Source organism: Lipomyces chichibuensis (genome assembly GCF_038497645.1).
Source record: "Lipomyces chichibuensis strain CBS 12929 unplaced genomic scaffold V1513scaffold_13, whole genome shotgun sequence".
Taxonomy (NCBI): Eukaryota; Fungi; Ascomycota; class Lipomycetes; order Lipomycetales; family Lipomycetaceae; genus Lipomyces; species Lipomyces chichibuensis.
In genome coordinates this window covers 40,505-54,815 of record NW_027117465.1, presented here as the reverse complement: position 1 = coordinate 54,815, position 14,311 = coordinate 40,505, and the positions used below count along the sequence as shown (strand labels likewise).

Here is a 14,311-nt window from a genome sequence, read left to right as displayed (position 1 = left end):
TGAAGATTGTCTCATGTATTAGTAATTTCGCAATAAATGCAGTTAAATGAAGGGACAAAAAGGTCACGCTGCGGCGCATGCGGTGACGCGTTTGTTCTGAGGTTTGAGTTCAGTTCCGATCTACTGCGCCAGCCATCATTGAGCAGCCCATAAAGTTGCTGCTCCGCATACTCCATATAGGCTGCGCGTTGCTTTGCTACCACTCCTGTTGGATAGCCTCCCCACCAACTCCACAGGTGTCTTCCAACATTCTCCTTCTCATAGCGCATATATTGCGCACTTGGCAGGGGGCGCACAATGTCACTATTGTCGACGATCCGCAATAAGGCAGCTGCGTTGACACTCTTTGATCCCAACACAGAGCGACGTTCGCGCGATGAGATCTTCCGCCAGACATATCGGCTGCCAACCAATGCCACACTGCAAGCCTCGATATCTACCGAGTTTTCTATAGAATCATCAGCACTATACTTTCCCGGAAAGCTGCTTTTGTCAGAGGCATACCTTGTTTTTGATTCAATAGAATCACGATCATGTTACTTTGTGATGCCATTAGTTGCTATACGTCGTGTCGAGAGACTTGCATCGAAGACCTACTTATTTGCGCTCACAATCCAGACCCTTCATGGCCTCAAATTTAACTTACAATTCGTTGGCTTGCGTTCTCAAATTGAACGCTTTTGTGACCAGCTGAAACAGAATTTGCGGTCAAATGTGTCCGACATGCGTCAACTCAGAAAGTTTCTTTCTACGATTTACTCAGAACAAATGCTCTCAGATATGTCGACAACTGGACCTGACGGTAAGCGTGATTCCGTGGCAGTACCTCCTGGTGGTCTAGGCCAAATATTCAAATATCCAGGCGACGCTCGGAAATTGCGAGATAAATCGAAACTAAGGCTCTGGGCCGAGTATATGCGTGACCATGGTCGCAACTTAACACTAATCCGACTGCCGACATTTCAAAAACTAATACGCGTTGGTCTACCGAATCGACTGAGAGGCGAAATATGGGAATTAACCTCAGGATCTATGTACTTGCGTCTAGCAAATCCCAATCTTTATCAGTCACTGCAGAAGGAGTACGCTGGTCGGACATCGCTAGCAATCGAAGAGATAGAGAAAGATCTAAATAGATCGTTGCCGGAATATCCAGCATACCAGTCCGAGGAAGGCATCGAACGGTTACGAAGGGTCCTCACAATGTACAGTTGGCGGAACGAATCTGTCGGCTATTGCCAGGCTATGAATATTGTCGTAGCTGCCTTACTAATGTAAGTTGTGCCACATATTCCAGAGTGAGGCTGTGCTAACTTGGCGATAGCTATATGAGTGAGGAGCAAGCTTTTTGGTGTTTGTCAATGCTTTGTGACCAGTTGCTTCCTGGATACTATTCACAGACAATGTACGGCACCTTACTTGATCAACGTGTATTTGAAGCACTTGTCGAGAAAACGATGCCAATTTTGTGGGAGCATCTTGTTAAATCAGATATTCAGCTCTCGGTGGTTTCACTGCCTTGGTTCTTGTCGTTGTACGTAAACTCAATGCCTCTCACGTTCGCTTTCCGAGTTCTGGACGTGTTCTTCCTGGAAGGTCCAAAAGTTCTTTTTCAGATAGGTCTTGCTATTCTGCGCATCAATGGCGAGGAGCTACTGGACGTCAGCGATGATGGCTCCTTTGTTTCCATTTTGAAGGACTATTTCTCTCGGTTAGGCGACTCTGCACATCCAACGTCGAAGAACGACAAACTCCGCGAAGTAACGAAGTTTCAGGAACTGATGGTCGTTGCTTTCAAGGAATTTTCTGTCATCACAGAGGACATTATTACTGAACAGCGACAAAAACATAAGAACCATGTTTTGGATAGCATCGAATCATTCGCCAAGAGGACCCAACTTCGAAACTTGCATAAGACAGGACATTTATCGCAGACTGATTTGTCTAACATCTACGACAGATTCTTTCAGGCACTGCAATCGGCAAGGCTAGGCCTAGGTCCAACAAAGACCCTCATGGATATGGAAAGTTTCCAGATATTTATGCAAGGTATCACAAAATGGGCAGATGAACCTCATGACTTCTTAGCCAGGCTCTTCCACAGGTGGGACGCTGAGCTGCGGGGTGGACTGTCGCTGCAGGACGTTGTGACAGGTCTCGGCAGTATCATGGAGGAAGATATCATGAACAGTATGGCATACTTCTTCGAGCTTTATGACGAGGATGGTGATGGCAAAGTCGATCGAGAAGGTATTCTACAAATGTCTGAGGGCCTTCTATATATCACGCGCCGCCTCACTCCCAAGAGTTTGCTTGAAGTTGAAGATACGAGCCCCCAGACTAGCTCTAACAGCGCGTCTCCATCACCTGGTCAGGCAGAGCCATCAGTCGACTACTTGTCGTCAATAAGTGCCTTTATCCGGCGGGCATTTGAGTATGCCACTCCTGACGTGTCTGAAGTAGATGCGTACTCAGAGAAGCTTATTCCTGTGGACAGCACATCATCATCAAATAACAAGGTCAAGGCCAATGCGGCTTTAGATCCTAACCACCCACTGCATATTACACTGCCAACATTCCGAATGGTGGTTTTGGCGGACGAGGCTCTCGAGCATTTCTTTGCCCATGACTTCGCAGCCTCTATGAAACTAGAACCGGCAAAAGGTACGCTTCGTGAAAAGGGAACGCTTCGTGAACTATTTGATAGTCTGGTTTCAGATAGTATGCGTGTCGCCGGAGAAGTTAAGCGGCGAATTGACGAAATGGAGCGGCAAGCGCGAGAACAGCAAGCCCGCGAGGATGCTGTTGCTGCAAGGACTTTAAATCAACAACAGCAGGATGATGACGATGACGACGATGATAATGTCAGAGAAAAGGATAGAGATATATTGACGGGCCTGGAGATCGAAGGAGTTGTGGACGTACAGGATAGGAATCGTGTACCGTCGGGACAGGCGTAGATATATCATATATAGACAACATCTGGGATATGGATATCAGTTTACATTCAAGCTTAATAGTAGGAGTTCTTCTTTGAGTTATGTGGACTGGAAAAGAGATGGATGCGACGGTGTTACAATGTGATCATGTTTACTTTGTTCTCTCTGCCCTCTAAGCTTTGTTCTCTATTGAACGTACTAAAGACGTAAAATATATGATAAACCTGACAGTTGTTGTTGGGAGGTTGGCTCATGCAGTCGAGTTTGTTGTTAACAGACGGTTATGACCTGATTGGGCGCGACCATGTGGATCTTGTAGTCGAATTGGAGAGGCAATCTTAAATATAACTCGGACGCGTTCACTCGTCCGTCGTGGTATAAAGCCACCTTACGGAACGGGCAGGAAATCTTGGTATTCAAAGGAATCTTTACATCGCAAGAAACTCTTAAGGTCTAAGGCTGGCTCTGTTAAGCTCTCCGAATGTTTTGATACCAAATGTTCATTGAATCCCTAATATCTATGCATTGACACCCTCCATCTTCATGCCTCGTCATCGTAGCCTGTTAATGGGACTCTGTCTCGCTTGGGTACTACATTAAGAACGCATATTAATACTAGGGACTACTTTAAAGATGATAATCGTCAAATGTCCCGGAAAGAAAACAAATAACATACGAGGATAGGACACAGGAATTGGTGTATGGTCGGCATAGAGATATTTTCGGCGGAAAGAAGTGAGCGCGATGATGCCAGGGATCATTGTCAAAGAGAGAGTCAATGGCCAGAAATATTGTGGACGAGTGCGAGCATAATACCGCAGAGTCTGCAAAGATGGCCGATTAGTCACTATTCAATTAAAATACAGTATATCTGTAGCCGCATATCCATTTCATAGGATCGTCGAACCAACCACGATGCATCGAAATTTGTCACAGCTGTTTGTGTTTCGTAATTCAGGTGGGCAAACTCACGTCGTACGGCTTTTTCATGAAATACGGCCTTTCCGTCATTTTGAATATTTAATATATCAAGCCAATAATATTGCTTTATGTCGAGAGTTGCAATCAAGTTGAACGCGAAACGACCAAATTGCTCCCAAAATCGTGACCACCCAATTTGGACTTGACTTCAGGAGCCTCACGCAATGTACGAACCCAACGTTGATTGGCTGTAATTTAAATGCACGAAAGTTTCTCCATTACAATTTGCGTCTTGTGTCACCCTAACCCAAGTGCCAATTTTATCCCCTTTGAATCGATTCGTCGCGTTCCAATGCCTTCTTCTATACTATAAGGGCCTGTTCTAGATCATGGACATATGGAGGACACTATCGCATTTAGTTCATTAATTTTTGTGGTGTGCAGAGATATTGGCTGGACAGCTTAGACTTACATTTAGTATAGCTCCCTAAGACAATTCGCAATTTCTTCCCACCTATTCAGCAGCGTTTCTATCACATTTTGGGCTTCAGTGTATACTACATATCTCAACTGCGAGCCATCGTTCTCCGTCTGAAACATTTTCTGCCAGTATGCGACAACAAGAGCTTCAATGATGTCTCCCAATAGCAAGGTCGCAAAAACTTCGGCTAATTTACGTCTCGTGTCGTCAGCGTCTGTTGTGGTTTGTTCAACTATTGCACGTAACATGGTCAGCAATGATATAAATATTCTTTCTCTTCCATCTCCCAGGGTCGCGATACCCATTGCAAGCTCTTTATCTGAAGCACCTTCACGAACAAGCTGGACCAGGTGTATGTATCCTCCAATTGACCCGACAACACCACCTGGAAATATCATGAGCAGTATTTTCAGAAATGCTGCGACGTCTCTGGTAGTCACATTGAGACTCTGAAGGATTAAAGGGTCTAAATGCATAGTTTTGTCAACCTCATTTGATGTTCGCGTCCGTTCCAATAGATCGGCGCAATATATTGCTACTCGATACAATTTCGGTGACTGAGTTGGACCAGTAAATAAGTCAGCCCCATCGCCAGCATGCAAAAGCAAATGCGAAATGAGCATCTGGAATATAACTGGTGTCCAGAACGCCGAATTGGATCCCGGGGCTGCGCACAAATGATCCGGAACTTCAAGTCGGCCTTCATTAGGCACAGCGAAGAATGCCGACCAGTTCGCGTACCAACGTCTCAATGCCTTTATTCGTTGTCTTTCGCCGTAATATGTGAGTGTAGCTGGCCATGGTTCCTTGTTCCATGGTAAGTCGCGAAATAGCGGGGGTGCTGGTGGTGCTTCGGATACCAATTTGAGAATGTGCGGGCGCAGAAGAGATGCCACCCATTCTGCTGACGCTGCAAAAATTCGAAGAATAGATCCAGACAATTGGGAGAGCCCGAAATACGGTTTTGCATGGTATTTGCGTAGCATAAATGAAAGGGAGATGATTAATTGTACCAAGAACCTGCCAGATAGGCGCCAGTGAAACTGAACTGACGATGCTGGTGCAAACGCAAACTGATCGGCAGGTGAACTGTGCTTTCTCGCTGGCGTAAGCTTCCTATTTGATTCTGTCTCAATGAAAAGTAGAACATTACGTTTCAGATTTCGGAGACTGTACGGTATGTGCGGATGTCGCAAATGATGTAGTGTCGCAGGTATCGAAAAAAGAAGCAAACCAATAAGGTCCCGGATTGTAATCTCACGGCACTGGCGCTTACACGCCTTGAAGAAATTCATGTCATCTGATATCTGTGATGCGGTAATGAATATCTTGCAATATGGTGTTCTAAAGTAGCTTACCAGTGGTGGGGAATGGCAGTAATGGCCTATTTACAAAATGGCTGTCCTGAGAGAATATGATAATCACGCCAGAACAGCGAATGTGTCAATGGGCCCTAACTGATCTAAATAACTATTACCCAAATAGAAAACACAAACAATACAACACGCTACTACGCCGGCCTCAACAAGTACAAAGATGCAAATTTTGAAATAACTATTAACGATGATTAGATGAGGTGATCACGTCATACAACGCGAAATGAGAAAACACCAGATTAACCCAAAAATTTTGATTTGAAATACGACGTCGCAGCAGTTCTCTTTTGATCTTCTATGAAATCCGAAATACTCTGCAGGCATTATCCGTTAGCTACTACTCTTGCCGGTCAGAAAGAAACAGCAGAGAACCTACTTTAACGTATTCATGTGACGCATCCTCTAGCTTTGAGAATTGACTCTGCATAAATCCCAATCGCTCCCCTCTCTCATTAGCTTCATCCGCCATACCACTGAATGCGTTGTTGGGCCTTCTCCCAAAATACGAAGAGCGAGACGACGAAGAAGAAGATTGACTTGTCGAATGAATCATCTGCGTAGCCGCCAACCTCTGTTGCTCTCGACGGGCACGCTCCTCCTCTACCATTCTCTTAGATTTCGGACGATGTGGTCCTCCAACTACAAAACACCTCATTAGTCTTGCCCACCGTCAACTAATTCAGCGGCATACTTACTGAGTAAATCGAACTCCTCGACTGTAATATACTTCTTGCCTGACATCCACTGCATAGTGCTAATGGCAGGTCGCGGTGGCAGTTTCTGCATCACGTCATATAAGGAATCTGCGATCCTCTCTCCATTTTTTTCTGTAGCTTTGACAGCCATAGCTTTACCCCATATATTAAATAGCGTGGACTCGTTCTTGCCGATCCCAAGTAGCACATCTCCGTTCAGCGAAACTATGCTTCGCGACGTATATCGAACATCGTGAAACTTTTGAGTTGACAAACTGGTTATTTCTCTGAGAGATGGAAGGGAGTAGATACGGATAAAACCAGATGCAGTCAGACATACAAGCACGAGAGTGTCCCCCTGCCGTAATAGAGACAACCCGGCTACCAATACCTTGTCATCAAATGATTTGCTTGTCATCTTGGACTTTGGTAGTCTGATCACACGGGCTTCATCCGGAGTAACTGAGATCAACGCACCGGAAATAACGATTCCTTGAGGCAACTTTTGTAAAATCGTCGGCGATGCAGCAGCAGGCACACCGTATTCTGTATCAAACGGGATAGTTGCGATGACTTTTCCTTTCATTTGGAGGGCCCCAACAAACTGTACGGCATGTGCGCCTCCGCGAACAGGGATGATACGGAGAGTGAGTAATCGTCCCAAGTTTGTACCAACACTAAGTACAATCGAGGAGAACCCGTCTCCCTCAAGGGCCATAAGAGAAAATTCCAGAGAGAGTGGGATCTCAAGCTGCACGCCTTGGCTTTGTGTTGATGACCGATCATCAGGCCGGAATGGGAACTTTTTATTTGACGTATCGATTCCCAAGCCATTGACGTCTTCCAAATAGATCAAAGACATGCTTCGTAATTCCACTACTGCCAGCGTACCGAATTGATATCCAACAGCAAGAAATCCGATGTCACTATTCTTGACGGCCGTGATGGGCCCCCGTTGAGGACTTAGGACAAACACAGGCAAAAATCCTTCCTGCGTTTGTGGATTAATACGTCCCGATATATGCTGGATCATCGGTGGGCGTCCATCTTGCTCCGCTATGCGCAGGGCATCTAACCGCATTTTTAGTTCTTCCGGCGATGTCGGCTTGTTCAAGCCAAATTTAAAATACACAAGCTCCCCCGTCTCACAGGCAACTGATATCTCGCCCATTCGACCAGCAAAAGAAATAGCAGATACTCTGACATCCACCGACCTATCCAACGCATCGGCTATCGAGAGATCCAGGATCTGAGAATCCTCTAACTCGCCGTGTGACACGTCCCATAGCCGAACCCATCCATCGGAATGACCTGTGATGACGATGTTCCGCGTGTCGAACTTTCTGAGACGCGAGCGCGCGGGAGCACCACCTGTAAGCATCATATCTGGTTGTTTCTTTTTAGATGCCATCATGCCGATCCATTGTTCTCTTCGCACTGAAGCAACTGTAAACGCAGTCATTCGTGGCTGGATCCAGCATAGCGATGGTGGGAACATGGACGCGACGGGTAAGGCTCCCCCGGAGGGGTATTCAATGGAGTAGAGTTCTCCGGATGAGAGGATCGCGACTAACGCAACTGGATCATGATTGCCGGCATAATATGGGGATGTCCTAGCAATCATAATGAAGTCCACAGGATCAGCCCCTAGAGGAACTGGATAAATTCGCTGCCGTCGTGGTTGTGAGTAATGATCACCTTGAGCTTGGTAGGATGTGATCCGCACGACAGGCGTAGGACCAAAGTCCATGTATGTGATACCCTTTAACGGTAGACTACCTGGCTCGCCTCCGGCAATGAGTAAAGACGTGTCTTCCGGATTGGTGGTACAACACCATGCTATTCTGTAGATCGGCTCACGCGGAATGTTGGCAATATCTGAGGAATTGACGTAGCTTCTTCGTGGAATGTTGACTTCAGTATCTTCAATGGTTCGCGCCTGAAGAAGCACACCTTCGTTTGCGTCCCAAAAGACAAAAGAACCATCCTCATAAGCTGTGACAATGTGATGACCATTAGGATGCCATGCACCGGTTGTCAGTGGAGGAAATCTCGACCTCGTATGCTGAGAAGGATGCAGGTCGCCACCAGGAGCGCCAGGAGGGACTTCGTATTGCAGAACCAGAAGAATATTTTCATCTACCATAGAATAGACAACGGCACAATTTTCGTACCCAACCAGAATGACGTGAAATGACCGAGGATGTAAAGCAAGGAACAACACCGACGACATAGGCGCCTTTGGTAGTGCTGTCTTCTGCAGATTGCCTATCCGGTAGGGAGTTTTTGCACCACGATCGACATCATAGACAATAGTTAGCCCATTTTCAAGACCAAGAAATAGCCAATCTAGAGAAGGGTCAGATTCCATTGCAGTAGTTGGCGAATTTGGCGTAAACACCGACAACACATCCTTTGTATCGAGGGACAGAACCGTAACCGCGTTGTTTCCGTCGACAGTTACGAGATAGATTGATTTGACAATTCGCATATGAATTATCGGCTTCCCAGGACATAAATCAAACTCCACTTCGACACCTGGTTGACCAAACACGTACACACGTCCCGTGTCTGTGCCAGCAGCGAGTAGACTCTGAACCGGATCGAATGCGAGGACTGATATACCACCTTTGATTCCAAATCTTGCAATCTAGATTGCGGCAATTAGCAAGCCATATGCTGACACCAGCTTGGATTAGGTGGGAATGTATCTTACATCTTCAAGTCCGAACGCCTGGGAGGTTAGCCCAGACGAGAGATCACGACCTGACTTATGCTTGAGCATGTTGAGAGTGAACCGTACTCAACTGATACGGCGAGCGACGGCAACACCAGTTGAACGTGGTGAACGCGCTATAGAAGCGTAAATATAGATAACCTATTATTATTCGACTATCGTTGTAGCGGCATAATTCTGGGTTCCGCGTATGCTGGTATGCCCTTGATTGGGGAGTGGCAGTTATACAACTTCACATTCAGTGGCTAATGCGGCATCGGAACTCATGGCCGGCATCCACCGTGCCCTTAGCGCCGAACCTTGCGGCGTTTTCTTAAAATACGAAAATCGTGATTCTATATCTTTTTTGAATATGCCTTACTTCCGGTCTCGCATTACCTCATCTACATGATCTTTAGACAAATATCATGTCCGGTCGCCAGTGAGTGAGTGATTTGTTAATTTCTCAATATTTGCTCTATTCAACTTGACTTGTACTGTGTTTTTACTCTGATTACACGACCTCTAGCTTCAGATATATCCGTGGACTGCATTAACGTAGCATCAGTATGTTCCATCATGTCGTTCGACACTTGAGCATTCAATACAATATAGACAAGAAAAAATGATCCATAAATTTTTTTACTCGCGCATTCCAACCTATATAAATACAAGCATTACAAAATGCACCGCGTAGACAAACTTTTATTTCTTTTATCAACCCACAGCCAAAACTAAATCTACGTTTAGACTTTGATGGCGGCCTCGAGAGCTTTGCGGCGCTTCTCAAGCCTGGTGGTGGTCTTAGTTCCCATGATACCACCACCCCATCTACGGCGAGCGTCTTCGTGCTTCTCGACGAAGTTGGACTTGATTGCCGAGATAAGAGTCGCGAGCTCAGCCTTGTCCTGGGATCGGACTTCGGTCACCGCAACAACGGAGGCGGTCTTCTTGTGAACAAGAGTCCCAAGGCGAGCTTTGCCCTTGACAATCGCATATGGGACACCCATCTTGCGGGCAAGAGCGGGAAGGAAAATGACGAGCTCTATAGGGTCAACGTCATCGGCGATAAGAAGGAGCTGAACCTTCTTGTTCTCGAGAAGGCCAACAACGTGGTTGAGACCGAACTTGACAGCGTAGGGCTTCTCAGAGACCTCCTCCTTCTTCTTTCCTTCAGCAATAGCAGCGGCCTCCGTAGTGAGACGCTCCTTCTTCTCGGCCTTAGTCTCAGGTCTATACTTATTCAAAAGCTTGAAAGCCTGGGTGGCTGTGTTCTTGTCGAGAACAGTTTGGAACTGACTGATCGCAGGAGGAACTTTCAAGCGGAGCTTGAGGATCTTTCGCTGGCGCTGGAGACGAACATACTCGGGCCATTTAACGAAGCGCGAAAGGTTGCGCTTGGGTTGAACGTCCTGGCCAATGCCGAACGACCGTGGTCGTTTCTCGATCAGAGGGTTCTACACTACGAATTAGAGTCTGAAAGTGCAAATAATGTAAGACTAACTGGACGACTAAACATACCTTAGGAGCTTTCTTGGTGGCCTTGGCCGATGGGAATGGGGCGGGGGCTGGCTTTTTTCCTTTTGGCGGCTGTCATTGAGGATATGGAGTCAGTTTTTATTCAACACAAGCAAATCAAAGAAAATGCTCTTAATTGTGACACCATGATCCTCTACAGTCTCGTCATTCAGCTTTTTACAGCGTCACTCCAAGACTCAGCCTGTTCATGGGAATAGCGAGTGATTACTGTAATCATGCGACAATAGCAATCAGCTGCGCTCACAAGTAGCAGATAGATATCTTCTTCCACGGACAACTAAATATTCCGAGAATCAATCAATCTTTTAGCATGTGCCCAGTTCTAGATTCATCATGGACTACAAGCTGAAATTCAGAAAGAGAACATTCATGACGAGAAGACTTGTGGAATAGCAACAATGTCATGCAACGTTGCTGGCCGGATAGTCGAGGATAACATGGATCTATAGTCAAAAGCACCCTCTCGCCGACAGAGAATAACACTCACCATTGTGCTGATGTATCTGGTTGTCGAGATTTAACGAATGATGCTATGAAGATCAGACAAGAGTGAGCGACGATATGACCCGACCGCATCATGTCTGCGGCTGCTCTGTAGCGCTGAGGTTTGTGACTGCTGATTTAAAGTTAATGCGCCCTAAATCACAAGTGTAGGGTTAAATAGACTTTGATCACGTGATATAATCCGGGTAAGCTTTATTGTTTGTGGAGAGCATTAGAACGAGGAATTGCGTCGCCAAATTCCGGCCAGCATCGTCATCGTGTCTTGAGTTCGGAGCAGCATACCTCTCGCGGAGAATTGACGGCAACGCCCCGCTGTGGTAAGGGCCGATTTATTAATTTCCATATTCTTGCTTCGACTTATAATCCGAACAAGCGGTAAAACGTACCGGTGCCAGTCTCTTTTTAGTATACATATATCAAACCAGATCATCGTCAACCCCGCGCAACAGTTCCGCGCTGGCTGGTAGCCCTGCAAAACAATCAACTTTCGACTTGCCTCTACTACACTATCCTGTTCCGGCGAGTGCGCCACCGCGAAGAATGGGCTATGACAAGATTGTTAAGGTACGCATAGTTCATTCTTATGAGTCAATAAATGCTAATATATGTAGGGTGCTACCAAAATAAAGGTCAGTTGGGAAGGACGTCTTGTATGACGTCAACGATAACTGCGCGGATGCTAAAACATGAATGAAAGTAGATGGCGGCACCCAAGGCCAAGTACATTGAGCCTATCTTGCAGGGTACATCGAATAGCGCCGAGCTCGATGATATCTTTCGGTGGCTGTCAGCCAGACTACGTGATTCTGCCTGGACTGTATGTGCCGCTGGCTTGTGCTTGTTATACGGACGAATATGTTCTAATAGCTCGAATAGATTGTATACAAAGCACTGATCGTTGTGCATATTATGATCCGGGAGGGCAAGAAAGATGCAACGTTGGAATATCTTTCGCATCATGCTCGTATGCTGGATTGCAGTCAAATGGGCTCCGGGGCTGGTTAGTGGCATCGGGAGGACTACTAAATTATTCGACGGCTAACAGTTAGGCAGCTGCTCGTTACGGCGATATTATTGTGCGATACAGTAAGTATCTTCAAGACAGAGTTCGTCAATACGCATCGACAAAAATCGACTATGTTCGACACAAGAAGGATAACCCAACACAAGGCCGGCTACGAAATTTGTCAGTGGATAAAGGTCTTTTACGAGAAGTCGAAAGCGTTCAATCGCAAATTCGTTACCTCCTGCGCTGCAGATTTTTACCAAATGACGTTAGCGATGACATATCCCTTACCGCCTTCAGATTGCTCGTCCACGACCTTCTCGCACTGCACCAGGCGGTTAACGAAGGAGTAATCAATGTCCTAGAGCATTACTTTGAAATGTCCAAATACGATGCCGAACGGGCATTAGAAGTTTACAAGACATTCGTCGAGGAAATGGAAGGAATAGTCGAGTACCTACAAGTCGCCCGTAAGCTTGAAAGCGCTACGCGCCTCAATGTACCGAATATTAAGCATGCGCCGACATCCCTTACTCAGGCTTTAGAAGAGTACTTGAATGATCCAGATTTTGATGTAAACCGAAGGCAATTTTTGGCTCAGAGAGAGGCCAAGATGGCAGCCCATCGGAATGATATTTCGGTTCCTGATCCCATCGCTAGTGCAATATCTCAGTCGGATGTATCCGTAAGAGCTGGCTTTCAGTCTCAGCAGCAGAACCAGCAGACTTCAGGAGAGCCGCGAAAGAAATTGTCGCCGGAGCAGAGCTTGATCGACTTTTTCGCCTCTATTGAGCAGCAGGAGTCTATTTTCCCTGAAGGAACGAATGGGTCTGCCCCCACACAGCAGCAGATACATTCCGAGCCTGTCAACGCGCCGCAGAGTCCGCAACAACAATTGCAGCAAGTTCAGCAGCCTTACGTTTATCAGCCCACAGGCGGAGCGTATTCGTTCCAGCCCCTAGCAGCGGCGCAGCAAACTCCACTCAACCGGGATTTCACCGGTGCCGGTTTTGGCGGATATTCAAATCAGACTGAGAGCCGACCGTTCCCGGCATCGGCTGTGCTTGCACAACGGCCTGAGGTGAATGGATGGGACCAATTCAGTGACCAGCAATTGCAGCATCCTTCGATATTCTCCCAACAGCAGCCACTTCAACCGCAGACTACTGGAAGCACTAACCCTTTCCGACAATCGACTATGTTTACCGGAATTAGCTCGCAGGTCAGCGGTGCAAGCGCCAGCGCGTCGACGAATCCATTCCACGCTGCGAAGCTGCCATCATTCGGACTTAACGTGGTGCCCGAGTATGGTAACGGGCTGCAGCCGCAACAGGCGGCCGCTGCGCCAGCACCGCTGGCTCCACAAAGTACGAATCCTTTTGCACGGCAAAGACTGGAGCCGAAAGGGGAGTCGCCACTACTGCAGCGACAACTGCTGACACAACAGACCTCGGGAAGTACGAATCCATTTAGATAGACGCAAATTCGATAGTTAGCATGAGCGGTCAATATTACATAAACTCTATTGTTTGGTTAGATCCGGTAAATCATGTCCACCATCCATTCGGCAGTTGATATCTAGTTAGGAAAGCATTCTGTCCGTGGAGAAATCTTTTTTTCTTTGAATTATTTCTTGGCGTGTCATTGGAGCATTTTTTGAGTACGTGGTGGACGAGATAGTTGTGTCGCGGTTGTGCTTTTGTGTGTACTTTGCAATATTGTGTGATTGGCGTAATAGTAGTTTGCGTAAATACTGCAGGGAAGTCATTTGATGATGTCCTATGTAATTTTACCTCCTTGATAAGTCTCGCTGAAATATTATGTCAAGACTCTGTATTCGTGACTGGACTGGACTGGCTGGCGGGCAGCAGGGTCTCCAGATGAATACGCTGGTGGTTTCCATATCAAAACCACGACATTTTGGTCTTTCTGTTTCAGCGGCAGTCTTGCGGCTTGGTTTCGGATATCCTGAGGTCCATCCATGGATATTAGAAGTTTGATAATGAAGCACCATCTGCTGGCTTATCTAAGTCATACACTGACATGTTTATTATCTCATCGCGGAAAACGAGCTAATATGCGCTCGCCGGTCGCGCCGATCCGCGCCATCCAAGTTGCAGTCTCCATCGATTGG

The 14,311-nt window shown here is 46.6% G+C and overlaps 6 protein-coding genes across 6 annotated transcripts; 2 read left to right on the top strand and 4 right to left on the bottom strand.

Annotated features, from left to right (window-relative positions):
* Window positions 1-180: 180 nt before the first annotated feature.
* V1513DRAFT_443577 (rab-GTPase-TBC domain-containing protein) lies at window positions 181-3,361 on the top strand. Its single transcript, XM_066897837.1, has 2 exons — window positions 181-1,274; window positions 1,325-3,361. Exons 1-2 carry the CDS (start codon window positions 298-300, stop codon window positions 2,958-2,960), a joined length of 2,613 nt encoding a protein of 870 aa, XP_066753825.1. The 5' UTR covers window positions 181-297; the 3' UTR covers window positions 2,961-3,361.
* V1513DRAFT_443573 (uncharacterized protein) lies at window positions 3,258-4,031 on the bottom strand. Its single transcript, XM_066897836.1, has 2 exons — window positions 3,912-4,031; window positions 3,258-3,763 (listed from the first exon to the last, which is right to left on the bottom strand). Exons 1-2 carry the CDS (start codon window positions 3,948-3,950, stop codon window positions 3,536-3,538), a joined length of 267 nt encoding a protein of 88 aa, XP_066753824.1. The 5' UTR covers window positions 3,951-4,031; the 3' UTR covers window positions 3,258-3,535.
* A 72-nt stretch (window positions 4,032-4,103) lies between these two features.
* On the bottom strand, window positions 4,104-5,707 carry V1513DRAFT_443572 (uncharacterized protein). The gene has a single exon (XM_066897835.1). It carries the CDS (start codon window positions 5,634-5,636, stop codon window positions 4,335-4,337), a length of 1,302 nt encoding a protein of 433 aa, XP_066753823.1. The 5' UTR covers window positions 5,637-5,707; the 3' UTR covers window positions 4,104-4,334.
* A 249-nt stretch (window positions 5,708-5,956) lies between these two features.
* On the bottom strand, window positions 5,957-9,197 carry V1513DRAFT_424898 (lethal giant larvae like, C-terminal-domain-containing protein; the record flags this gene model as incomplete). Its single annotated transcript, XM_066896099.1, has 4 exons — window positions 5,957-6,031; window positions 6,094-6,356; window positions 6,413-9,062; window positions 9,129-9,197. The coding sequence occupies 4 exons, from the start codon at window positions 9,195-9,197 to the stop codon at window positions 5,957-5,959; spliced, it is 3,057 nt and encodes a 1,018-aa protein (XP_066753822.1).
* Window positions 9,198-9,593: 396 nt separating this feature from the next.
* On the bottom strand, window positions 9,594-11,205 carry V1513DRAFT_398993 (60S ribosomal protein eL8). The gene is made up of 3 exons (XM_066895447.1): window positions 11,155-11,205; window positions 10,650-10,718; window positions 9,594-10,585 (listed from the first exon to the last, which is right to left on the bottom strand). Exons 1-3 carry the CDS (start codon window positions 11,155-11,157, stop codon window positions 9,875-9,877), a joined length of 783 nt encoding a protein of 260 aa, XP_066753821.1. The 5' UTR covers window positions 11,158-11,205; the 3' UTR covers window positions 9,594-9,874.
* Window positions 11,206-11,704: 499 nt separating this feature from the next.
* On the top strand, window positions 11,705-13,906 carry V1513DRAFT_45932 (ANTH domain-containing protein). The gene is made up of 4 exons (XM_066899747.1): window positions 11,705-11,735; window positions 11,783-11,988; window positions 12,048-12,171; window positions 12,225-13,906. The coding sequence occupies exons 2-4, from the start codon at window positions 11,872-11,874 to the stop codon at window positions 13,652-13,654; spliced, it is 1,671 nt and encodes a 556-aa protein (XP_066753820.1). The 5' UTR covers window positions 11,705-11,735; window positions 11,783-11,871; the 3' UTR covers window positions 13,655-13,906.
* Window positions 13,907-14,311: the final 405 nt, after the last annotated feature.

Coding starts and splice junctions, on each gene's coding strand:
- V1513DRAFT_443577 (XM_066897837.1), top strand. CDS start 298: ATGTCACTATTGTCGACGATCCGCAATAAGGCAGCTGCGTTGACACTC. Junction 1,275..1,324: donor GTCGTAGCTGCCTTACTAAT/GTAAGTTGTGCC, acceptor ACTTGGCGATAG/CTATATGAGTGAGGAGCAAG.
- V1513DRAFT_398993 (XM_066895447.1), bottom strand. Junction 10,586..10,649: donor CCACCAAGAAAGCTCCTAAG/GTATGTTTAGTC, acceptor TTCGTAGTGTAG/AACCCTCTGATCGAGAAACG.
- V1513DRAFT_45932 (XM_066899747.1), top strand. CDS start 11,872: ATGGCGGCACCCAAGGCCAAGTACATTGAGCCTATCTTGCAGGGTACA. Junction 11,989..12,047: donor TACGTGATTCTGCCTGGACT/GTATGTGCCGCT, acceptor TAGCTCGAATAG/ATTGTATACAAAGCACTGAT. Junction 12,172..12,224: donor TCAAATGGGCTCCGGGGCTG/GTTAGTGGCATC, acceptor ACAGTTAGGCAG/CTGCTCGTTACGGCGATATT.
- V1513DRAFT_443573 (XM_066897836.1), bottom strand. CDS start 3,950: ATGACGGAAAGGCCGTATTTCATGAAAAAGCCGTACGAC. Junction 3,764..3,911: donor TCATGAAAAAGCCGTACGAC/GTGAGTTTGCCC, acceptor CCATCTTTGCAG/ACTCTGCGGTATTATGCTCG.
- V1513DRAFT_443572 (XM_066897835.1), bottom strand. CDS start 5,636: ATGAATTTCTTCAAGGCGTGTAAGCGCCAGTGCCGTGAGATTACAATC.